Raw genomic sequence first — 27,017 nt, forward strand, 5'->3', positions numbered from 1 at the left:
CGCCAGCAGCTGTGGCTGGCATCTTCAGAGGTGTAGCACCAAAAGACAGAGATCTCTCAGTGTCACAGTGTGGAAAAGATGTAGGTCATTTGTATCTACTCAGGAGGGGTGGGGTTGAGCTGAGTCATCCTGTGAGAGTTTCCCAGGGTGTGGAATGCTAATGGCGGGAGGCTTCACTGTATCCTGAGGAGGTTCTTTTGCATATGGATTGGTACTTGATGTGCTAATCTTCTCTGCAGGGCTATTGTCGGGGATAGAATGTTTTGTTGGCCTGGTGTTTTTCAGAACTGGAAACCATGCTCTGTTCATTCTTAGGAAAGAAGAAACCTTAAGAATGAACAGAGCATGGTTTCCAGTTCTGAAAAACACCAGGCCAACAAAACATTCTATCCCCGACAATAGCCCTGCAGAGAAGATTAGCACATCAAGTACCAATCCATATGCAAAAGAACCTCCTCAGGATACAGTGAAGCCTCCCGCCATTAGCATTCCACACCCTGGGAAACTCTCACAGGATGACTCAGCTCAACCCCACCCCTCCTGAGTAGATACAAATGACCTACATCTTTTCCACACTGTGACACTGAGAGATCTCTGTCTTTTGGTGCTACACCTCTGAAGATGCCAGCCACAGCTGCTGGCGAAACGTCAGGAACTACAATGCCAAGACCACGGCAATACAGCCCGGAAAACCCACAACAACCATATTACTGGACTGTTCCATTTTTTTTGGTCCCATGATCTCAATTATACTGCAGAATGTCTGATACCATTTCTTTTAGGAACTCTGCAAAAAAACAGATATATTTGTATTATTTTCAATGGGAGACAAATTTCAATGTGTGCATCCAAATGCACATGCCATTAGGGCTGCCAGCCCCCCATCGGGGCAGGGGATCACTGGTCCCAGTTGTTGCCCTCTCTCTCACCTTGCTGGGGGTGGGGGAGAGATGTGGGGAAGCTGGCCAGAGAATATGGAGAAATGGCCTGCATGTGCTCCATGGGTCTTCTGATGATGTCGCTTCTGGTCTGAACTGTATATATTTCTGAACTGTATATCTTTTGAAACCATTATATTTTGGGTCGATTCCTAAAGAATTGACTCACTGAGACCTTATCACTTCCTGTTTGAACTAGAGGTGACATCATTGGAAAGTGCACTCACTCTGCACATGTGCATGAAAGAAGGTTCTCCCCCACCTGGCACCACCCCATTTTGAGGTAGGCAAACTGGCACCCCTGCATGCTGTCCATTACTTTAAGGAATGAGTTAAAACTGGTGTTCAAAAATGAACTTACCTTGATCACAGAGCCCATTTCCTCTTGGCTCAACACCTTTCACAATCATACTGATGATTTATATGCAATTAAAAATAAGAAATATTTTGAGTAGTTTTCATTTGTGCTGTGGCAGCATTCAACATGGGAGGCTGGCCTGGTAGCTGCAGTTGGCAAATGCACACACACACACACACAATTTGATAATTTGCTTTGATTATGCACACTTCAGGGTTACTATGGACATATTATATATCATTTAAAAACAGCTACATTTTGAGTATATATGTTGCTTTGGCACCTGTGAATGTGGCAGCATTTTTCAATTGGTGGCATTCTGGTGTACCCTCAAAATGTATTGGATTAAACTATAGTTTCCAGGTGCGATGTAAGCATGCACAAAGTATTTACATTCAGTTTAGAACACTAGATAAACATGAACACTCTGACTTCAGAGCCAGGAAGGCAAAGTAGGCAAAGCTAGAATTACTAGAGAGACAGCCCCCCCTGTTTCCCCACCACCCCAAACCACAGGAAGCTTGTGATAGTTCTTTTCAAAGTAGTTGTTTTTATCAGATGGGTTGAACAAAGAGCTGAGGAAGAAAGGAGACTAGGATACTTATGGGAAAGCAGTGAGAGAACATGCACACAAAATGTTTGCTATGCAATTTAGAACACATCATTCAAAATGTTTTTCCAAGTGTTAGAAGGTGATGCTTGAAATTCACAAATAAAATGCAATTCAAACAGAATGTTGTTGGCTCTTTCCTCAGTGAAGGCTGGTCTATTATGGAAAATGGAGTAGTGCTCCACCCAGGGCTGGATTGAGGGGGGGCAGGGGGTAGTCTGCCCCCGGCACTGCCAAAGAGGTGGTGCCAGGTGCAGCTGCGGGTGGCTGAGCGGCTGCCTGTGCCATTCACTTGCCCAGCAGGACACAAGGAGCGAGCAGCAAGCTGGTTGCCCCCTCAGCCAGGCAGGTGAATGGCATGGAGAGCTGGGAGGCCACCTGCCCCACTCACCTGCCCCACTGAGGGGGCGGCCAGCTTGCCATATGCTCCCTGTCCTGCGGGGCAGGCGAATGGTGCAGGCAGTCTCCCAGCCCTCCGTGCTATTCACCTGCCCAGCTGAGGGGGTGGCTAGCTTGCCGCGTGCTCCCTGTCCTGCTGAGCAAGTGAGTGGTACAGAGGGCTGGGAGGCCGCCCACACCATTTGCCTGCCCCGCAGGACAGGGAGCACCATCACACACTCAGTGACATCATCTCACAGTGCCAGGAGCACATGCGCAGGTGCTGCGCATGCACACAAGGGCGGCCAAACTGCACTTGTCCCCGGTGCTGGGAACACTAGATCCGGCACTGGCTCCACCAACTCATGCTGCTACCAGCCTGCTTCCTGACTGTCTTTAGCAGAAGTCCAGGGACCAATAGGCTGGTAGCTATGTAGACATCTGCCTTAACTTTGCTTACCTCAGCTTTGCAAGAAATCAAGTCCCTCCCTACAAAGGCACCCATGCTTCCTCTTTAATCCAGGTTCATCCACAGCAGTTCACTAGTTCATTGAACAGGGGTAGCTGTATTTATGCTTCCCTCTGAGACCCTGTTTGGGCAATGGATCCAAAAAAACCATTGACCAGGTCTTTCGATCTTTCTGTCACATGGAGGAGGTAGTAAAAGGAGGAAACTGACCAATCAGGGACTCTCTCAGTTCACTTCCTATAATGTGATTTTTTAAAAACATGTCCTGGTAGAAAATAAGCATTTTTTGCCCCATAGACAGGCATGGAATTGGATGCCAAACTCTATTTATTCATTGTCATACAGTGCTGAGGCAAATCCTCCAACGGACATGAAAATTAAGCAACTCGTTTAAGAAAAATAGAAATGCATTCCTATTTGATGACTGGGGGGAAAGCCAGCAAAGGGAAAATGGTTTTAAAAAGATAATCAAGACGACAATTTAATATCCTAAAAGAACCAGAAACCAGTCACTTTATTATCAAAGTAAAAGCAGGCAATCTAATGTTGTGGCCCATGTTTCAACTTTTTTAAACAACCAGAAGCCTTTAACATTTTATAAGAAAACTTAGTAACAGACATAAATCAGTAAAGTACTAGTAAGAAAATACTGGCGAGTATTTTCGACTTTCAGGAAACTAATCTATGCTACTCCATTAGAGTTAAGATAAAATTCAAAACTATTTGCTAAAAAGAGTCTCTTTAAAATATACATACTGGGTTGTAACCAAACAACTTTTGCACTGGTGAAAAGTGGAAGATGAGATCTCCTTTGACTACCGGAAAAACTATAGTGGGAATTATAAGACCTGCATGGATGAAAAGCCGGTACAACAGGGCCAGCCCAGTAAGGATGGAAATTAGGAGAGATTGAGTGAAAAAGCTAACAGGATCCAACCTATATATTTCAATGCAACTTCTGTAACATATAAATTTTTGTTAATTACTGTGGAATTTACATAAAGGTTTATCTGAGGAAAAGGTTACATATAGAAGTTATTTTATAAGGCTATTTTACATCTAGGTGTTAAGTAAATCGCAGCCAATCAGAAAACTTGTGGTAGCCAACATCTAGTTATTTCTGCAGAAGCAGTCATGGACAAGATGGGGGGAAATTATCTTAATAATCAGCAGAGTTGCCAGGTCACCTAGGAGCCAAACTGTGGGGGCAGCAGACACTTACCTGTGTGCTGTTCACAAAGAGGGTGTATACATCTGCCTTGCTGGAAAATGACGTTGTTTCCAGTGTTACACAAGTGACAGGTTGCACTGAGGGCAAATTCTGTAAAAACTCAGCCCAAAACTTAATATTTGAGGCCAATGTTTGGATAATCAGCTCCTGGCAAGACTCATTACGTCCATATTGTGCCAGAAATGACATCATTTTCTGGTGCCATGGGTGGGCATACATGTCCTTTGCACCATTGCCTCAGGCCTCCCTCTATCATTTCCAGGCGCCTCCCCTTCTTGCCAACCAGGTGGCAGCCGGGGCACAGACTGGCAGAGGCTGAGGGTGGGGTACTTGGCAAACCTAGTAATCGCAATACAAAAACTCTAACAGCAAAAGTAGACTATAAAGAAATCTCACTGATTTTCTAACTGACACAATCATAAAACATATCCACTGAATAAGAACTGCAGCCTCTGAAGGACCATCACACTTCCAGTCCACAAAACTACACATGTTGCCACAGATTTTCTAGACAGGAACCAAAACAGAATAGTTTTCACCCAGATTAAATAGTTTAGTATACATAAATCAGAAATGACATAGGAGAACTTCTAGCATTTATTGATTTAAAAAATCACTTACCTAGAACCCCTAGCCTGTAGTTGATGGTGATAACAATGACATTTCCGTAACTTGCAAGTATGCTGCCATCAACCATGTTTCCTGTTCCTTCCATGTATGATCCCCCATGGATATAGACCATAACTGGCTTCTTGTTGTTCTGATCATGTATATCTGAAAAAAGCACAAGTAAGGAAAACACAAGAAAGTAATAAAAGTATTAAAGGGAATATGTAACCTTTTCACTTTATATCTTATCTACCAACCATCTCTTTTATGATGACCAGCCATAGATTTTATCAGTATCTTCTAGAAAAGCTCAGAAAACAGCAGAAATACCTCAGATGTCTCTCATTTCATTTCAGAACCTGATGACTATTGCTACCGTCAGTGTTCATATTGAAGCTGTGCTCCTTTTTGGAATATGCTGGGACACAACAAAGCATATAAATCTGGAATATTGGCTGGACATTTTAAGAAGATTTAGAAAACAATAATTCATTTAAAATGTCATTATCAGAATATTTACAATGTAAAAGTGTATTAAAAAAATTAAACAATGTTTTAAGGAGTTAACAAACAAAATAATATCAGCTAGCGTCTTTCTCTTCATCTTCAATCTGAGGAAGACACTGTTTCAGATTTCAAAGCATATACAACAAATTGCCATAAAAAATTGCCTACATTAGCATTTCAAACATTTGGTGAGAGGAAGATTCCTCAGTCAAAACAACCAATAAATGTCAAGTGAGTCTAAGACCATATTGCTGCATTTCTGCTTTGTTTAAACTGATTAATGCAACAATTACTCTGACAGAGTTGTTTTAAAGTAAATTTACATTACTGACAAAATATGACACCCAAACACCTTTTCCTGTGTACTCATTCTATTGTCAGCTGGCTCAGACAAGAAGAAACAGCAAACCCACATTACAAAGCCCAGAGAACATTAAAGCATTTTACTCTACTATGTGGATCATCCACATGGGAAATGGGATCTTAGTAACCTTCAAAATAGCCAAAATACTTTGGAAAGAGACTACAAAATATTGATCTGGCATCATAGCCCCAAATATGTTGCTGCACTATATTTGTTATGAGGAACCCCTGAAGATCGCAAAGCCAAATGGGTTCCTTTGAGCATCCAGACAGAGCCAAGAATAAGTTACAGAAGCTTGTTACAAGTCCTTTTTTCCAGGGAGAGAGGGAGGAATGACTTCTACTGCTTATTATCTGCTACCGTCTAATAAACCTGGCTGCTACCTGGGATACATATTCTCATTATCTACTGGGAAATTCAGATTTTAATGTTAATAATGAGGGAGATTTTCTCCTCCCTCCCCCTCAGGTACCTTGTTCTGAAACGGATATGCTACATTTTATACTTTCCCTAACACGGTTGATTTGAATCTGGTGGATGGATGGGGTAGGGGGGCCGCTATGGATCCAATGTAAAAACAACAAAAATGTGTTTACATATTTCTAAAGCATGTATTTGTTTATAAACAGATGATATTGAACATATTTTGTCTATTAAAATTATGAGTGCTTAAAAAGTGCTATGATTGGATATCAGGTATCAAAACACTGGCATGACAGTTGGGGGGCAGGGAACTCTGTATTTTCTAGCAATAATTATATACATGCTCCAGATGTTAGTTAAGAATATCCTACCTTCCTTTTACCTAACTGAAGGCCATTTCATTAAACCACTCCTCTCCCAATGGCCAATCAGAAAAAAGGAAGTAAGGTCTATAGAACTTCTCAGGGGGGCATTTTGAGTGGTCAGACCATTCTTTGTCAAAATGGTACTCCAGCAAAATAAATTTCTGGACAAAATCCTGAATGTTCTATGATTTGAATATGAAATAATAGTCTATTTTCTATACTTGGAAAGGAATATTATAGCAATGGAAAAATTCGTAAAAACACAAACAGTTCCATTGACAGAGAAAGTAACAATCTTAGATGCTGTTCCCAGGGCCAGAAAGCTCAGAAAAGTCATAATTTTGTGCCATTGAGAAACCAGGGGGCAAGGGGGGAATTCGGTGCTTACTCCACACACATTCCTGTGTGCTCCCACATCACGCCAGAAATGATGTCATTTTCTGGAAACTTGGGAGCATATGCACCCATTTTGGCAAAATGCCTTCTAGGCAGAGTGCATGCGATTGACCAGTTCTTCTTGCTTCCCCCCTTCCCCAGCCAGGTGAGCAGTGGTAGGAAGCAGCGAGTTGAGGAGGATCCTCCACCACTAGCAGGGACACAACCCTGTGAGAAACAAGGTGATAAGATATAACCTCATTCTATTACGTATATTTCAAAAGGGGGAAAAAAGGGTAGATGCTATAACGATATTTTAAATTTTAGAATAAGGCTAAAAGAAGGGCGGTTATCAAGGAAATGTGGGATAAAACCCATGATGAAGGGGGGGAAACTACCATTAGGTGATAAATTACCATGGTCTATATCATAAAGTAGAAATTAAAATACATTTGAAGCCAGAAAAGTGTTAAAGCGGAAGTAGGGTTGCTGATAGGCTTAGAGAAAAATCATTTGTCCATTTAATAGAGGGTTAATGTGTAGAAATTGACAGCTGGAGCTTTTCATTGCATGGAGGTAAATAACATCAACTGGTAAATAATATCTTATTACACCTCTGTTAAAGGGATTGGTCATCTTTTCCCCCCTCAGGCAGCAGGGACCCCTAGTGGATTGCCACCACAACAGTTATTAAATCTGGTAAAACACTGAGATTTCATGGGTGATAACTTCTTAATTGAAAATAATAAAAGTTGGAAGACTAGCTTGAAAATTTTTATTCGTGTCTTCTTGACATTTATATGGATCTATCTAATTTTGTGACTGACATCTAATGGAAAAAACATCTTAATACGGCAATAACAAGGTACTTGCCTGCAAGCATTAACTTTCCATATAGGGAAAGTTCTGATTCTGCTGCAGTTGATAACAAGCATCCAATAAGGAACAGGAACAGTTAGGCTCACTGTGTACCTACCTGGGGTGACACAATTGTTGCCACCTCTATGGTGCCTCCTACAACACTTCCCAGATTTTTATAAAAATCTTCAACCCACATGACACTCAACTGAAGGATGTCTCAGACTAATTGGGTATTGTGGATGTATTATAAAAACATACATACATACAAAGTCTACATCCACACATCAGGGGATATTGTGCTATCATTGTGAGACAGCAATAATTCACAAATAGGCTGTTTTTTTCCACAAAGGAAAATCCAAAATTGCTAAATGCAATGATATTACATTAATTAATGATGTCTAGATGCAGGCAAGGAAGCCAAACCAAGAGGATAGCCTTTTCTATACATTCCTGGAAGCTGTATGGAAGCAACTGCAAAGCAGTAGCACCTCCAGTGTAAGTAAAGCAAAAATGCTGTATAGAATAAAACAAAGCAAAACTGAACAAGTTGCTTATAATCCTCTCGATATATCCCATACTGAAGATAGAAAAAGAGAAACAGCAAATGAGGTAATTGCATCCACTATGAAGTACACATTGGGAGAAGAGAAAGAAGGAAATAATGTAAAGGTGAATTTACAGAATGTACTAAAAGGGATAAAGGAAGAGAGGCACATGCAAGGCTTCAAGTTCCATTTTCTCTTCCTAGGCAAAAGTTAGGGTGATGGGTATAGAGAAACATTTGGTAGTAAATAATATTTATTCTCACTTCACACATATTTACAGATAACTTGTACACATCTCAAAAGGGAACTGTAGTCATCTAAATGCTAATTTGTGTCTTAAAAATGGGAAAAAAGGAAAGTTGATTCCAGATAAGAAGAAAATAAAGCAGCACACTGAAATGTGTGTGATTAAATAAAGGGGAAAAGGTCATATTCATGCATATCAGGGTTGAGCTTTGGAACAAAACCAAAAAATACCTTCATCTTCCCCACGATCATTACTGGTTATATCATCTGCGCTTTTCTTTGTGTTGGCTCCTGGGATCAGAGTGAGCAGGAGAATAAAGGGAAAAAAGAGAATTCAAAAACAGCAGGATTTCAAAAATTTAAAGAAAAAAACTATCCCAAAAAATTGGAAAAAGAAAAAATGCAACACAAAAAGTCAAAATCTGAATTGAAAAAAATAAAGGATGCAAACCGCACACTAACATAAATTCTAAAATAAATTAGAAAATACTAGTAGGAAAAAAATCATATGCTGTGACAACAAAATTAAGTTGATTAAACATTATTGTTTACTTTGCATTCAAAATTTATGAGAAAAAATATAACAGTGTATATACATAATTCTTAACAACTCAGAACATTATTGCACTATCAGAGTACAATATCAATCAAACAGATTTTTAGAACAGAACTGGGGTCTATAGTGAAAAAAAGTCAGTTGTATAAGCAATGTTTAGAACAGATCTGAAACTTGGAGCCAAAGAACTGCACAACTAGTTCCCTGCATCCAAGGGAAACCAGTGATTATCAAACAACAGATTTTTAAAATGAGGAAGTTTCATAAGTCGTTTGTGACCTGGCATGGCTTTTTTATCATTCAAAAGTAAAAAGTCAAAAATCCCATTGTACATCTACAAAGTTCTTGGGCAGCTTTGGCCAAAACTTGGGCTAAAATAGCTCTTTAGATACTGAAAATAACTGCAATGTTCACAATTCAATTAGTAGGTTTATTGTCAATTAATGCAAATAAACATACAGCATTTCAACATATGAAAAGCCTTTGTGAAGGCCTAAATCTTGCACATGGATTCATAATCCATGTCATAATCATACAAAACATATTACTTACCATTTCAGAAAAGACACAGTTAAGAAAGAAATCAGTAACAGTCATAGAAAACAAAGAATGTCATATGATTCTGTGAGCATAGAACAAGTTACGGGAGTTATCCAGGCTGTCCTTCTCATGCTTAGGAGGCAGCTATAAGGAAAAGGGATGTCAGGGAGAAAATTCATTCACACCCTTACAAAATCATGAACCTAGATTGGGATTAATTGTCTCCTAAAGTTGCAGTGATTTTCCTGTACAACTGTAAGGCCCTATTTACTGCAATGGAATATATTGCCATTATCAGTCATTTGACATGTGTGTCAAATGCCCATGGTGAACTTGCAATTTGAAAAATGAACAAATCATCAGGGCAGCAATCCAAAGAATCCTCAGTATATCTATATTATTAAAAGTAAAACTAATGTGATATTTCCTATTGTGGGGCCAGCTTAAAGGCAAGGGTTCTAGCGCAGGAGAACAAATATGCAAACAACTTTGTTGGAGAAAAAAAGACCACAACTTTATTGGTTACAGAAGAGTGTTGGCTGCATAGGGCACAGATCCCAGCATCGGGTGACCCGTCTGCCAGCCGATGACCCCCTTACCCCCTCAGCCTGCCTGCTGAAGGGGGACACCACGGGATGACCCTCTGTGTGGGTCCCCCATCACCTGGAAGCAGGCATGCCCTGGAAGCCCCCCGAGCTGGGCTTGCTGCTGCCATGCCTGGTCCAAGATCCCTTATGGGGATCCCCATCTATGGGGAAATAGTGCCCATATGCCCTGTTTCCCCCCAAGGGATCGGTGCCCAACGCCCAATCCGCCAACCCCAAGTTGTGACAATTTAACACCTTAAATAAAGAGACTGTTGCAAGGAGTCTCATTCTGTAACAAAAGGTTTACACCAGTATGTTTGAACCTAACAATGACAGCTAACCCTATGCTAATACAAAACCGATCCTGACATAAATAGAACATTATAACCATAGAAACAAGGAACTGAACAAGAGCAGAGGGTGGGCGGGGATCGCTGTTCCGGAGCTGACTGAAGGGCTCGCTCACCGGCCCCGGCTGAGTAGAAAGTGGGGGGACCTGAGGGAAAACTTCTTCCCTCGTGTCCAGCAACGCCCTCACTTTCAAATGCCCAGCCAGCTACAGTGATTGGCTGGCTGGGTGATACAAACCGCGCAGCTCAACTTGGAGCCACATGCAGTAGAAGCCAGGGCCCGTACCAGGGAAGGAGCAGCTTCTGTTTATCCCTTCCTTTGCAAGCCCCGCAAACACCGGGCCCCGGTAAGTCAGAGCTGGGGGCATGTCATATACCAACACAGGATGTAAAGAGATAAGATGATAATTCCCCCCCCCCCAAATGGTTGTTCCTATGCTGCTCATATACTCTAGATCAATGCTGGCAATCTTTTCTTCCATATAGTGTTCAAAAACTTTACTTTGTACTGAAACTATTCTCCCCCCACCCCCCAAATTTGGAATTTTCTCCCAGCAACATCCTTGAAGGCCTTCTGTATGGGTTTGAAGATATTCAATTTCCTGAGAATCTTTGAGCTAGAGTAGCAGTTCCCAAACCTTTTTGAGCCACTGCTCCCTTGATTTCATAAACTCATCCCCAGTGCCCCCTACACTAACCTACAAAAATGACAAAAAGAGAGCTCATTTGGCGTAGTGGTTAAGAGCGGCAGGACTCTAATCTGGAGAACTGGGTTTGATTCCAGCTCGGTGGGCCCCTTTACTCAGGGCCAAGCTACACATGACGAATGACACTTGAACGGCAAGTGGATTGATTGGAGGGCAAGTGAACAGGGAGAAATACACTTGCTGTTCAAGTGTCATTCGTCATGTGTAGCTTGGCCCTCAGTTTATGATCATTCTTTACTGATTTTGGAGTGACTGGGTATCATGCTTCTAGACACTTTAGTTCTTTGTGTGGTATTAGTTGAATGCAGTTGATTTTTACTAAATTCTAGTAAAATTCTGTGTAGTCTTACACGGTCTTGTAGTTGTATACCTCCAGTAAGAATGAATCAGATGAATGCCTGTATTCACCTTTGGGGGGGGGGGCTAATTCTACTGATTCTGGTCCATGTCCTTGATGCCATATAATGAGCAAGAAAGCTAGAATGAAATTGCATAGTTGCATAGTTGGTGTAGTGGTTAAGAGCAGCAGGACTCTAATCTTGAGAACCAGGTTTGAGTCCACACTCCTCTGCTTGAACTTCAGGTCAGTCACAGCTTCCCAAAGCTATCTCAGCCCCATTCACCTCACAAGGTGATTGTTGTGGGGATAATAATAACATACTTTGTAAACCACTATGAGTGGGTGTTAAGTTGTCCTGAAGGGTGGTATATAAATCAAATGTTGTTGTTGTTGTTGTTGTTATAAAAGCAATACCCTATTAAAACCATTAATTAATGACATCATTCAAAGACAAAAACACAAAAGAAGACAACAGTTTTTAAAACTTAGTATACTGGTCTGACTAGAGCTCTGGTGGTATGTTTACTAAAAATTTGAATCGTTTCCACAGATTACAGCACCATGCAGAGGCAGAAACTTGAATCGAGGAAGGTGTTTCACTCTAAGTTCTAGCCTGGTCAATCTAAATAAGTAAACACTGAGCCCCTTCCTTTAACCTAACTGGGCCCACCTCCATTGCCCCCCTGTCCTATCCTCGCCTCTCAGTGCTGCCTAGGTAATTTCACTGCCTCCCAGAGAGCAGTACAGCCCACTTTGGGAACCACTGAGCTAGACCAATATGGAGTGGTGTGACAAGGAATATCACTATAGGAGAACTGATCTGTATTTTTATTGCATTTAACTGCTATTCATTGTGTTGAAAACTGCCTTGAAAATATAATGGAGATATATAACTGAGTTGAACTAATTTATCATAAGTAAATTAGTGAGCAACCTGCTGGCAACCCTCGTTTTCTCCCACTGTTGCATCAGCCATCAGTGGAAAAAAATTAAAAATTACCATCATCATAATAACATAATATCACTTCTGGGGGGAACAGGCAGTGACATCATGCCTCCCTAGGAAATACCAGAACTCTATGGTTTTACCATAGAGCTTCTAGTGATTCCTAGAAATGTGTGTCATTTCCAGTTTCCCCCAGAAGTAACATCATGCCATCACATCGAGGGTGTCTCCCATGCCCCCCCCCACAATATCACACTGGTTGCCAGCCATATGCAGGCAACTCTAATAAGAAACCAGGTTTATTCTTTAAAATATTTATGAAATACTCTACTACAGTATAATTGTATATGTTCCTGGAATCATATAATATAACCACAGCAATTTCTTGCACAATGAAGTAGTATTTTCTTTTTTAAAAAATCATAATATTTCTTGGTTTTGCTGTTTGAGAACTTTGATATATAATCCACAGCAATCCATATCACCAAAAAACAGTCAGGGAGGAACTTTCTACAGAGCTCTTTAGAAGGGTGGAACAGATGAAGTGATGGCTTCAGTTTGGATACAGAAGACCTAGATCAAACTCTTACTTAGTGATGAAAGTCACTGTGGATCTAGGACAAGTCAATGACAATGTGAACTTTTAACTAACTTCTTTCTGTGGAGATTGCCTAGCATACCTTTCACACTCGTACTTTAAAGCTTTTCCGTACCTGTTTCATGTCCCATGTTGCAGAGGTTTCACACTTGCAAGCTAGTCATGGGACACAGTGCCGCTCTTAGTCTGTGGTATCCTCGATTTTACCCCCTGAGGACATACCCCAGCATTATTTTGAACCCACTGTCAACTCGCAGCTAGCCCGATTAATGCAAGTGTGAACACTTCTGTCCTCTTTTTGCTTCTCTCTTTCCCTTCTCCTTTTCCTTGGGAGCTGATTTGTCTGTGCAGATCTGACCACACTCACTCTCCTCAGCACCCCGACCACTTTGTCCACCCCTCTTTTTAATGTTTCAGCGTTTGATGGCAGTGCAGCAAAGCATCCCCGGCCCGCCCAGCTGGCCAGCAGCAGGGAGCCAGGTACCCATCTGGCCTGGTCCCAGCAGGGAAAGCAGAGCGCAGTGTGGAAAGGAGGCAGGCAGGGCTGGAGTCATGGGGTGCAAGAGCACACGCTTACCCTTTGCACCCTGGCGCCTCCGTCCAAGTGACACCCCTGAAGAACTCGGGCTTGGCTTAGCGAGCAGCCCTGGTGTGGGGAGGGCATCAGCTGTGCTACGCACAAGGTGCTCGGTGCGTGATCTGGGGCTGAGCTGATTTTAATCTTCGCTCAGCTGCCTCTTGCCCTTGCCAATTCCCAGCATGTTTTTGAACCAGGGATTGTCTGCGGCCCAGAGCGAAGGAGGGTGGAAGGCTGGGAATGAGCAAGAGGCACGGGGAACACTCCCTCCAGCAAGGCCTTCACTCAGCTTCTCCTCTCTTCTGGCTCCCATCCTTGTGCCCCCCCCCCCGCTGCTGCATCCTGCTGCCGCAGCTTCCTCTTAAGCTTCCTCATCACATTTGAGTTGTTTGCTTCTTTACACCACCCTCTCCTTTTCCTTGAGCTGATTAGTCTGTGTGGATCTAATAAAACCCACCCTCCTCAGCACCCCGTCCACTTTTTCTGTAATTTTTTTTTTTTGGTATTTCTAAAGGACAGTAACTTTTCAGCACTGTGCATCTTTTTTTATCAATGGATATGAAGCAACACTCTTGCATTACTGCTGTTTGAGAAAAAGGTGCCATGGAAAATCACCACCAGTAGATATGCTTTCTGGCTCCCCAAATAACCACTTCTGTTCATTTGAACATTTGGACACATTTCCCCTTTGATTTTTAATGCTCTATATAAATGATAATGATGACCTTTAAAAATGGCATTCGAACAAGCATGTGGAGTCTTTCTCCAAAAAGATCACCACGCCCCACCCATTCAGGGTTCATGTGATCGTGTGAGACCAATGGTGGTTGGAAAATTTGCTGAGCAGGGACAATCAGTTCTCAACACCCCTCAGCGCTATTTTCAAACATGAAAAGTTAGGGTGCGAAAATGGCCACACAGAGATGCAGTATTGATGTGCATAGGGAGGGGTGGGGTTTCAAGTGGTAATGTCACAATGTTACAGCACATGCACAAACTTTTTTTTTAAAGGGTGCCATGAATTCCAAAGCTCACAAAGCTCACAACAAAACCAGGGCTTTGAAGTGAGTGTGAAACAAAATGCAGCACACCAATTTGAAACTTCTCAGACAGTATGAAACACACGGGTGCTGAGTCGAAACTGTTGAGATCATGGTGACTCCTCAGAAATTGCACGTTAACACGTAAGTGTGAAAGGGGTCTAGAAGTAAATAACCAGTTAAAAGATATTAGGTTAAGTACCTTTTAACCTAGTTCCACTTTCCTGTTTTGATTAATGTTTTCTGTCCTATGCCTCACTCTGTTCCAATTTTTATACTTCCTTGCATACTGCTCAGATACGGATGCTCATCAGCAAACTCGAAAAGCATGTGAGTACTGTATGAGTCCTGATTCTCACTAGTTTTAAGCCAAGTTAATCGCTCAGCATCTGGCCTTGACAATAGTACCAAACACTATATCTACTATGTAGACAACAGACTTGGTCTCTGATCGCCCCAGGTACTGACTCTTTTAAGACTATGGTTGGCCAGGAACAGGGAAAAAAACTGAACACAATGTTAGTTGTTCATTGCCATCCATGAACAGTGATTCATGGAAAAGCTTGGCCCCAGAGCCTGGCAGCAGCCCCACCCCACCACTCACAGAAAAAAAATCAAGCTCCAATGCACTCTCCCTCTCTCTGTGAAATGCCAGCAACAGCTCTCTTCCACTCTACTGTCTGCTAAAACTGAAAGCCAGAGCTGGGAGCACAGTGCCTTTTATAACCAGAAGTCCCACAGAGAAATACAGGAGGTCTGTGGATGGCGGTCAGAACTGCCTAACAAGGTTTGGAAGGATGAGATTGGTTTTCCCATGGCTACAGAAGACCCCTCCCCTGCTCTTTGCTCCCATGTAACAAAATGGGAGCTCCACGCTTGGAAGGGAGACCTGCCTATCAAGGTAAATTGGGCTTAGATTGGGGTTTCCAGGGCAACAGGAGGAGTTCAGACAGAGTTCAGACAGTCCCTGCCTACATTGCCAAGGGAATTGATTGAAGGTGCCAGACTGTCTTGCTTTACGAACGGCTGACAAATGCCACGAACAGGGCTTGGAACGAACACATGTTCGTGGGGAATGGGGCCTCACAAACAGCTTGCTCATGAACAGCAGATTGGCTGTTTGTGGCTTTTTTTTGTTCATATTGCTGTTCATGCCCATCTCTATTTAAGACCCAAATTTCTGCCTTTGAATGTCTGACAAGAAAATAGAGTTAAAATATAGAAGTCATTTCAGGAGAAAATCACTTGGAATCTTCTTTTCTGACACCAGTGAAATTTTCTATTCAAGCTATGTTCTTTGAGCCCTGCTGATCAAGTCTTAGTGATTTAACAAATACAACTTGCTCTGAAACCTTTAGCTCTTCCCTCTGCTCTGACATTTCTAGACAATGCAAAGCAATTCAGAAGGAAAAATGAGCCAGGTGAAAGGTGATACTTTTTAACCTTTGCAGAAACTTTGAAAAGGTACTTTTTCACTTTGTGTGACATTTCTCATGCTGCCAGTGTAACTTATAAAGCCATACCTGGCCTTTGTATTGTAACACTAAAAATAATGCAATGAGAAAATGTAAGAACCATCAATACTGGAGTAGCTGTGTTGTCAGAGAGAAGAAGCCAGTACAATAATTTTTCCAATTCACATCATGTTCTTTCATTTGAGGGAGAATGATATGTTGTCCCATTATCAAGTTTCACTAGTAATCAGGGTACACTGGCCTACAGTGTGCCAAATATCAGCTTTTTAGGTAATATGAATGTATTCTAATAATGTTACCCTTTGAATGAATTATTAAACTCCAAAAATCTTACACTATATAACGGGGGTGGGGGTGGGGGTATAGATCTGTTCGTTCTCATATATTAAGGTAATATGCTAGAAAATCATCTTTCATTATTCCATGTATGGTTCAGTGGTTATATACATCAATAAATCTTCACCATTATCTTTAATTGCTTCCACAAAATATATGGTAAACATGGAGATGATACTGTGGTCTCTCACACTATTTATTCTATCTTACCACTCTTATATGGTTTTGATCTTGAGTTTTTTAACTTCACTTGTGCTGTACATTATATTTTAGCATCTATTGTGATTTTTTTAAAGGTGACCTTTAAACTTAATGAAGGAATTTATCCCTCTTGCATTTTTTTCTTTAGCACTCCTTTAATTAAGCCTTTCAATTTTTGAAATAGGTTCCTACCTGCTGAAAATAGATATTGCTCGATTAAAGTTATTCATTTGTTTTTATTGCACATGTATTGAATTTGACCATCTTATGTCCACTGTTTCCAGCTTCTTTGACAAAATATTTTATACCGGGTCTTGAGCATTATTTAGAATTAAAACCCAGGGCTGCCTCAACTCTTATATGTGTACTGTACTCTCAGGGTAGATGATATATGTGTACTGTACTCTCAGGGTAGAAGTCTAGCAGTATGTGTTTGAGCACTTGGTATTGCTGTTTCACTCATGAAAATAATTCTTGGAGATCATGTTGTGCATGGAGTAGTTCACCAAGAGCTTTTGCCAGCGATGTTTCATATTGAGATCATACCTCGTCAGACACACATACACAGGTAGGAGTCAAATAACACTGAACTATTCTAACGTAACTAAATGATTCAAGAGGGCTTTTCTATACAGATAAATGGGCTGTACTGTAACACATCCATTCTGAAAGATACTTGGGTAAAAGGTTTGGGACTGTGGTCTATACTACTGTAGATAGTTCATAGTGTCTATTAAAAGAAATTACTGCATTATTTTTGCATTATTTAACAGAATTCTATGATCCAAAATCTATTGCATTATTTATTGGATGTCCCATCTTGTTTGTTGTATTGACTTACTCTGGGTAATCCACCTTGAGTCCCAGTGAGAAAAGCAGAAACCAATAACATAAACTAACAAGCAAGCAAGCAAACAAATAAAAGACAACGATTGCTGACTTTGGTGTTTTCCTGCTAAAAATGATACCTTAGAGGGAGAATGTTCATTCTCTCAGTTTTCTCAATTCTGCCACCAGATACTCAAAGAATAGAAGGAAGACCCAGAGATCTCACAACAGGTTGGGAAACCAGGAATGTGTGCCTACACAATAGGCCACTTTATGGATACCAGTTTTATGTAAACAAAATCCTGTTTCCATCATTTAGGTTTCTGTGCAATGCCACAGAACAAGATAACCATATGGAATTTAGGAACTAAAATATGCTAATTTAGATCCTGGAGATTTAAAATTGGCATCTTTTTATGACTGTTTTACCACCAAAAATCAATGGAAATAGAAACCCTGTGAAATCTCAGAGGATAGAGCATGTTGAACCTCTCTTTTAGAAACCAGAGAAACCACCTCATTACAGTGCATCTGTGGAAGAATTGGTGTCACTGTAGCAGAGAGCTAGACCCCACAACAGAGAGAACCCAGGAACTGTTAATTATTTACCTCCAAACAGGTAAATAAGAGCTAGCCTGTCAAGGAAAGCTGAGGAAGTAGGTGGAGGTGAAAAAGACAAAATGACTCTTTTTGGCTCTACTGAGAAGCTCTAGGAAACTGGAGTACAGAGGAGAAGACCCATATGATGTCTTAGGAGAAGATCAGGAGGGAGAGGTAATACTTATTTGAACAATAGTAAGGATACTGATACCGGGTTCAAGAGTATCCTCTTCTTTTAGAGGAAAAAGTAGCAGAAGTAATAACTCTCTAAGGCTTGGCATTGCTCTTTCAGATTCTGTACAAGACCCTTGAAGGGAAAATATTGTATTATTAGCTTTAATATTATTAAAGAAGGCCATAGACCTAAACCATGCACTTTGCATACAACCACAGCAGAAGCTCTAGAATAGCTAGTACAAAGGGCCACAAAGCCCTTTGTACTAGCTAGTACAAAGGGCACTGGGCAGGGGGTTGGACTAGATGGTCTGTATGGCCCCTTCCAACTCTATGATTCTATGATTCTATGATTCTATGAATTTTTGGCAAAGCTCATCTGCTGCTTGACAGGTTAAAGCCTCTGCCTGAGAAAAACCTTGGTCAACTTCTTTTGATCTTCCACAAGAAATCAAGGAACTATGTCACACACTCCATAAAAAGAACTGATAATTCCATACTATGACTTCATAAAAAGCAATTCACTGGGAAAGTGATGAGGAGGAATAAAACAGCCTACCAAAGTAGTCTAATTTACAGCCTACAGAGACAAACGGAGTTATCTGTGAAAGGCAGAGCACTGCTTATTTTGCAACTTTTCAGCCACTGTGGGATCGGCTGAAGGGTGTGTGAACAGGAACAAGCAACCCTCATGTCTAACCCTAATACACAATTCTAGTTTTCTAATAACTGTTCTCCCAGAAGCCACGTTTGACCAGAGATTGTAAGTGACCTAAAACAATCCTGGAAATGCAGAGAAAGCATAGGGCCTGAAGCATCAGATTACAGGATCCAATGCTTGGGGCTTGGAACATAGATTTTCAATGTCCAAAGACTTAGCTATATGAAGCATCTGTTTTGAATACAGATGTAGATCTTAATTTCGAGATATATGAGAAGGGTTGCCAATGATGTCATCTGGTGTCAGTTCCAACAGGAGATTAGAGTTGTAATTTGGAATTGACCAAGACATCATCTTCAAGAACTGGATTTTGAAAAAAATGTATCCTGGATGGTGTAAGACATATGGACTAGAACAAAATAGTGAGTTTTGGAACGGTGAAAATAAGATGTAGAGCCCTCTTGAATGAGAATGAAATGAACAATATCAATAAGTATGGGCAATCGTGTATGAACAAAATCATGTTCGTTTCATCAGATTGGAGGGATTGGAGGGTCCAGTGGGGTGCCGCAGGGCTTGGTTTTGGGCCCGGTACTTTTCAATATTTTTATCAGTGATCTGGATGAAGGAGTGGAAGGGCTGCTCATTAAATTTGCCGATACCAAATTGGGAGGAGTAGCAAACACCCAAGAAGATAGAATTAAAATTCAACAAGACCTGAATACTCTGGAGAAGTAGGCAGCAGTGAATAGGATGCAATTCAACAAAGAAAAGTGCACAGTATTACATCTGGACCACAAAAATGGGAAGCACAAATACTGGATGTGGGATACACTTCTGGGCAGTAGTATATGTGAAAGAGATCTTGGGGTAAGAGTGGACTGTAAACAAAATATGAGCAGTCAGTGTGATGCGGTGGCAAAAAAGGCCAATTCAATCCTGGGTTGTATCAAAGGGGCCATAGTGTCGAAATCACAGGAGGTCATAGCCCCTCTCTATACTGCCTTGGTCAGGCAGCAGCTGGAGTAATGTGTGCAGTTCTGGAGGCCCCACTTCAAAAAGGATGTGGACAAAATCGAGAGGGAGCAGAGGAGAGCAACAAGGATGATCAGGGGTCTGGAGACTGATCCCTATGAGGAAAGGCTGAGGGCCTTGAAAATGTTTAGTTTGGAGAAGAGGAGATTAAGGGGGGGACATGATTGCTCTCTTTAAGTATTTGAAAGGCTGTCATTTGGAGGAGGGCAGGGAGCTGTTCCAGTTGGCAGCAGAGGGTAGGACCCGAAACAATAGGCTTAAATTACATGCACAAAGGTACCAGCTGGATATTAGGAAGAACTTTTTCACGGTCAAAGTAGTTCAAAAGTGGAATCAGCTGCCTAGGGAGGTGGTGAGCTCCCCTTCACTGACAGTTTTCAAGAAGAGGCTGGATGAATATTTGTCAGAGATGCTTCAGGCTGATCCTGCACTGGGCAGGGGGTTGGACTAGATGGTCTGTATGGTCCCTTCCAACTCTATGATTCTATGATTCTATGTTCCGTTGTACATGAAACCAATTGAGGAACTACAACTCAGATAAGGCACCCAGTTTTGATGGGAAGGAGGAAGACACTTGCGACAATGAGCATTCATATGTCCTACATTGAGGCAGCAAATTAACAAAATTTATACCTCAAATTTCTGTCCTTTCAAGGGCCACCAAGGTGGCTAACAAATTAAAATACACATAATAAAATCACATTGTAAAAGCCATTTAAACCAACAAAAATACATCATTAAAATTATTAAAACCAGAGCTAAAATACATACAAAAACATTAAAAAACAACAGTTAAAGCATTTGGCAGAAAGGAGGTGTCACTGAGAGAATGCCAAATGAAACAAAGTCTTCACCCACTTGGAGAAGATGGCAACTGAAGGAGACAGAAGATAAGAGTGAGATAAGAGTTCTAGAATTCTGGTGCCATGGCCAAGAAGGCCCTCACCTGGGTTTCCACCTGCCTAATCTCAAAAGGTGGGGCACCTGAAGCAGGGCCTCCAAAGATGACTGTAGTAGTTGGGCAGGTCTATAAGGGGGGGTAGGCAGTTCTTCAGATATGTTGGTCTCAAACCACATAGGGCTTTAAAAGATCGATACCAGCACCTTGAATTGTGCCCAGAAACAGATTGGGAGCCAGTGTAGATAGGCCAAGACCAAAATAATATAGTCCCTACAACTCAATACAGTCAATATTCGGACTGCAACATTATGCAATCTGCACTAACTAAAGTTTGCAAACACAATATACATACAGGGCATGTAACTAGGGCATGCACCACAGTGGCCAGAACTTTTCTGCCCAGGAAAGGCTGCAGCTGGTTATCCGGTTGAAACTGGTAAAAGGTACACCTGGTTACAGCTGCCACCTGCTTATCCAGCAGTAGGCTTGGGTCCAAGAGCACCCCCAGACTATGACCTGCTCCTTCAATGGGAGTGCAGCCCAATCAAGAACAAATGACATCTTAAATTCAAAGTCAGACATTCTACTCACTGGTAGAACTTGCAGCTGATACCCTTCCCCCTACCACCAAGAGCCAGTTCCAAGTGTGAAGCTCTAGTGGAGTGAACTGCTTATAAGCAAGGCAGGCAGTAACATGGTGGGTCAAGGCAAAGGAGACATTAAGTGTAGTTTTTAGTCTGTGTTGCTTTAAGGCCACAGAGAGCACACTTCTTGAAAAGGCCGCATTGGGACTTATAAACTACTCTTTAAAAACTGTTCAATAAAGCAAACTATCTCCAAAGATTAATTTCATAAATTACATCATGAATTTCATAAATTTCATCATAAATTTGATCATGAATCTCTGACCACCACCACCCCGCACTTTTTTTGAGGGGGCATGCTCAGGAATAGTATTGTATCAGGAAAATCTATGGAGCTTGAATCAGCACAACGAGTGTGGGCAATTCTCTTTGGAAATCCTAATTATTTCCTGAGACTGGTAATGCACTCATCTACATTTCAAAGAGGAATAACATGCCTCTACTGCTTTGTTAGTTTCTTGCTATGAAAACCCAGCCATAAGTCAGCTGTGACTTGAGGGCACTCTCCACTCCACTGCTTAAGATAAGCAAGGGAGGACTGCAGGAATTTTAGAACAGCTCTTTCCTATGAAATTGCTGAAAAGCAGGATAAAAATGACTTGTCTCTGCAACAGGCATAGGGATAATGGCACTCCCCCTTTGTGAATGAATTATTTCCTATATATTAATTTCTCTCTTTGAGAGCTGGAGAAGGAGGCTGGCATTGATACTGCATGTTTCTTAGTGCTTCTGAAAGAGTGGTACAGCACTGTGTCACAAAATATGTAATTAAAAAGATACAATGATAGGCATACACATACCCACATCCACTCATGGAGCACACAGTTATTTTAAATGGCTACATTCATCAACCAGAACCAGCAGTGTAGAATTTAACATGTTTTGTATCGTTGTTGTTGACGAAAAGTGCTGTAACATTGGGCAACCCCCAAAACATTTTTTAAAAGCTTTCGTTATATTGGTGGGGGTAGTAGGCAGGCTGATTACCCATTTTGAACAATATCATTTGCGAATGAAAAAAAATATAAATGGGGGGGGCAGGTCTACTCTCAGTCTTGAAAATTCTTTTTTTCACCCAAACTCACAGGTTTACAGCTTCACTATAGTCAACATCCAGGCTTCAAGCCAATGTTGCTAGTTTCTTGTTTTCTATGTTGAAAACCTTCTTCTATAATCATCTTGTAATGATCTATCTTTTATGTTAACTGTTGCAAATTGTTCCTGTGAATTCACTTATTTTACTACAAATATTATTCTTCATCACAAAGAACGGTTCAACTAAATATAATTCTAGACTCAGAATGGAAATTATTTAAATATACTACAGCAGGAATTTAGGGGGGGAATGTATAAATTGAAATAAAATGGCAGAAGTAGTATGGTAAAAAAAGGAGACTCAAGATGGTACTTAAATTACACAAGCAAATTCAGGAATTATGGGGGTAGTCCTAAATTCGGTTTCTGTATGGCTTAGGATGCCGACTAGCCCCTTCTCCAGCATAATGTTTTCAGTGTCATTTGAAGATACATTGGTGTGTTTGAAAATATGCCTCTACCATGCTGAGGTAACCCTGGCAGAGGCATAGAACTGGGCAGTATCAGGGGGACATTGGGAGCTAAACAGGGCTTAGTCAGTATCCTATGAATAGGCGCTGGTATAACATTACGCTGGCAATAATTCTGGGCTAATTGGAAAAATTCCCACAATGTGCAGACAGAAAACACATATACCCCCTCCCACAATGGCCATAACAGAGTTTAGTGTAGCAACTAACACTGCAGGTAATTGTGGCTCTCTCAGATGGCAAGGTTCACAGTATGGGACATCACTCTGGCCCCACATCAGGCATTTAGAACACAGAAAGAGAGAATGCATTTCTCTGGTTAGGAAAGGTACTGCCAAGTCTAAAAGGATGTCTGCATGGTTAACAACCTAAGTTAAGGGAGGCATAAAAAGCAAAAAAGACTTCTTTTAAAAATTGGAAGATCTGCCCAGTGAAGTGAACAAATGGGAACACAGGGTCTGGCAAAAGAAGAAATCAATAATCAGGCATGCCACAAGATAATTTGATGAATGGATTGCTAAAAGCACCAAGAATAGCAATACATTTCTTTAGATATATCCAACACAGGAAACCAGCCAAAGAAACAGCTGGGTCTTTGGATGATCAAGAAATAAAAGGACTGCTAAAGGAAGATGGGGAGATGGCAAAGAAGCTCAATAAATTATTTGAATCTGTGTTCACTGGGGAAAGTGTAGGGCATATACCCAGGACACAGCCATGATTTTCAGGAAGGTAGTCTGAAGAACTGAGTCAATGGAGGTGATAAGTGATAAAGTTGTAGACCTATTGAGGAAATTAAAAACCAGTAAGTCTCCAGGTCCTGATGGCATACACCCAAGGGTTATTAAAAAACACAAATGTGAAATGTTTTTATCTACTAACCAGTATGTTATAAAATCATCAACTGTACCAGAGGACTGGAGAGCAGCAAATGTTACACTAATTTTTAAAAAGAGGAGAGGGAACCATGTCCAGGAGGGAACCAGGAAATTACAGAACAGTTAGCATAAGGTCTGTCCCAGGCAAATTAATATAAATTGTAATCAGAGATAGAATAATTAGGCACACATAGGAACAAAGCCTGCCAAGGGAAAATGGCTTCTGCAAATGGAAGGCCTGTCTCACAAGCCTTTTGGAGTTATTTGAGAAAGTGAACTAACTAGTAGAAACTAGTTAGGAAAGATGACCTGGTAGACCTTATGAAGAACTTTCAAAAGGGTTGTGACAAAGTATTCCAACAAAGACTCCTGAGTAAGCTTAGCAGTCATGGGATAAAAGAATAGGTCTTTCTGTGGATTAAAAATTGGTTAAACAAAAGGAAACAGAAGGTAGGAAATGGACAGTTCTCTCCATGGAGGGGAGTACGTAATAGGTTCCCACAAGAAGTGGTAATGGAGCCAGGGCTCTTTAATTTGTTCATTAATGATATGAAACTAGGAGATGAGAAGTGTAGTGGCCAAGTTTATAGATGACGTAAAATCATTCAAGATGGTCACTGTATTTCAAAAAGGACATTGCAGAACTGGAAAAAGTACAGAAGAGTTTGGAGCACCTTTCCTATGAGGAATGGCTAAAGAGTCTGGGGCTTTTCAGTTTAGAAAAGATTACTGGGTGGGGGAGAGAGAGAGATTATTATGGGAGGGAGGAGGTGGCAGGAGAAAAATAAATAAAAATAAAGCTCTGGTCTAATCACTGTAAAATTACTTCCAGCATACAACCCAGAAGCGACAACGGGTACTCTACGAATAGCAGAACTCTATGGTAAAACTCTATGGTTTTACCACAGCAGCCGGTAACAGAGAAAAGTACCAGGATGTTGCCTACCATAAGCAGGCAAATTGTAAGCCGAGACAGAATACAGATTGATAGGAAGACTAGGAGGGGGAAACCAGGGAGACCAAAAACAATCATAAACATTCAATGTATTATTATTATTACAAGTGGTTAGCGCACAGTGTAAAAATAACAATCATCTCATTCCAACATCCTTAAACCAGTGCATAGAAACTGTAATCCTGTCTGAATCTTTTCATTAGTCAAGAACAAGAAAACGCCGCGGTGAGTCTTTTGGCGTCTTAAAAGTAGAACAGCATTAACTGACATGAAGGCTACAAGCCTGCCAGCTTGAAAGCTGCTCGTTTCGAGATTCTTCTTCCTGGCCAATATTTATTATATTTCACATCTGATTCTGAAATCTCTCATCTGTATTTAGGAGCAATGCATTCCATATCACCTGACATACTGTGCCCCTGACATACTGTGATATGGAATGCATTGCTCCTAAATACAGATGAGAGATTTCAGAATCAGATGTAAAATATAATAAATATCGGCCAGGAAGAAGAATCTTGAAATGAGCAGATTTAAAGCTGGCAGGCTCATAGCCTTCATGTTAATTGCCTTCATGTTAATTACTGCTGTTCTACTTTGAAGACACCAAAAGACTCACCGTGGCGTTTTCCTTGTTTTTGACTAATGAAAAGATTGAGACACGATTACAGTTTCTATACATTGGTTTATGGATGTTGAAACGAGATGATTGTTATTTTTACACAGTGCGCTAACTACTATTAATAATAATAATACATTGAATGTTTATGATTATTTTTGGTCTCTCTGGGGATTTCCCCCTCCTAGTCATCCTATCCTTGAACAGAGACCTCCTCTTCTTTTTGAGTAGTTGAGAACACAGACGGAGGCAGTAAGTGAGAGTTGGACCTGCATGCTGTAATTGGACACATGAACCTAGGACTCTGTTATTTCAAATGAACTCTAATAAACCACACCTTTAATAGTTCTCCTGTTGCTTCCCTTTTATTAAACAGGCTGGATAATGGGAGAACATCTAGGTGCAGAAGCAGTTCCTGGCCCAGGTAGCCACACATTGGGGAGGAAAGGATATTTGTTTCTTTGGGGGTTCCCCAAGATTGGTTTAATGAATAATGATGTTTATAAGTGAACCTAAATGAAATGCATTTGTATTTGGCAATACAATATGTAACATATACAATGTACACCTCCATGTGTCCTGTAAATAAAACATGCATGCAGGATTATGTCTTGTGGTGTATGCTTGTACCCCATATGGATGTTCATAAGAAACTCCTTTGTATAAAAGTAACAGTTCTGCTGAAAATTAAATAGACAACTTTAAATAAATTAGCCTGTAGTCACCTTGTACTTTCTAGAAACTTACATAAATTCCTGTAAAACTTAGCGGGAATAATTATGTACCTAAGTAATTAAGATACAATGGTGCCCTGTGTGAATTTTGGGGGGGGGGGGAGAGGAAAGGTTAAGCAATAATTAATTGTCATTTGGAGGTATCATGCAACAGACCATGAGTGACTGTCTAAAATTACAGGTAATAGAGCTACTAGTTTTTGAAATTTTGCAAGAAAAGTGCACCTGGAGATGCACATCATACTAGTTTTGTCTTTATATCTGCTAACCACTACGGTGAATTTAAAGATTAGCGGCATGTAAATTGTAGTTACCAACTTTGAAAAATTCCAGGAGTACATTGACCTAGAATAATACATTTCAATACCATAAATATTGTGTGTGTATAAAACACAAAATAGGTTAAAAAAGAACATAAATAATTTTTTCATCCTACATGTAAATATTAAATGTTGCTGTTTTAAAATCTCCAATGTATCACGACGTTTACATCATGCTGCGTTGGGTTACATCATGTTATGACCAGTGATGTAACCCGTCGCAATGCAATGCACACATCGCAGGTTGTCAGTGATTTAAAGGAACAGAACAGTTAGGCTGTTGTCAACTTGTCCACTTGGTCACTGCAATAATATAGACTTTATCACAATTACATCTTCATTAAATATCAAATTACAAGTTGCTTCATTACTGGCTGAAATAATAAATATACAAAAATACCATTTTCCAATATTTTATATATGGTCACTATAAAACTATGCAAGCCTACAAGTCTGCTCTGGACCTCATCTCATTCTTTTGTCTACTTACAGAAAAGCGGTATGCTTAGGAATTAAAAAGTAAAGAAAATTACAAGTGTTTTAAATACGAAACTTTATTATACTTTATCTT

The 27,017-nt window shown here is 40.7% G+C and overlaps 1 protein-coding gene across 2 annotated transcripts in view; it reads right to left on the bottom strand.

Moving 5' to 3' along the window:
- NLGN4X (neuroligin 4 X-linked) overlaps positions 1 to 27,017 on the bottom strand; it is a 256,836-nt gene that overhangs the window by 151,736 nt on the left and 78,083 nt on the right. Inside the window, exons 2-3 of one of the 2 annotated variants that reach the window (XM_054973699.1) lie at positions 8,514 to 8,573; positions 4,606 to 4,758 (exon numbers count right to left, since the gene is read on the bottom strand). In XM_054973699.1, coding sequence (XP_054829674.1) covers positions 4,606 to 4,758; positions 8,514 to 8,573 — 213 coding nt within the window. The remainder of the gene's footprint in view (positions 1 to 4,605; positions 4,759 to 8,513; positions 8,574 to 27,017) is intronic. The other variant, XM_054973700.1, reaches the window with a different exon arrangement.

This window comes from Eublepharis macularius, chromosome 3 (assembly GCF_028583425.1).
Source record: "Eublepharis macularius isolate TG4126 chromosome 3, MPM_Emac_v1.0, whole genome shotgun sequence".
Lineage (NCBI taxonomy): Eukaryota > Metazoa > Chordata > Lepidosauria > Squamata > Eublepharidae > Eublepharis > Eublepharis macularius.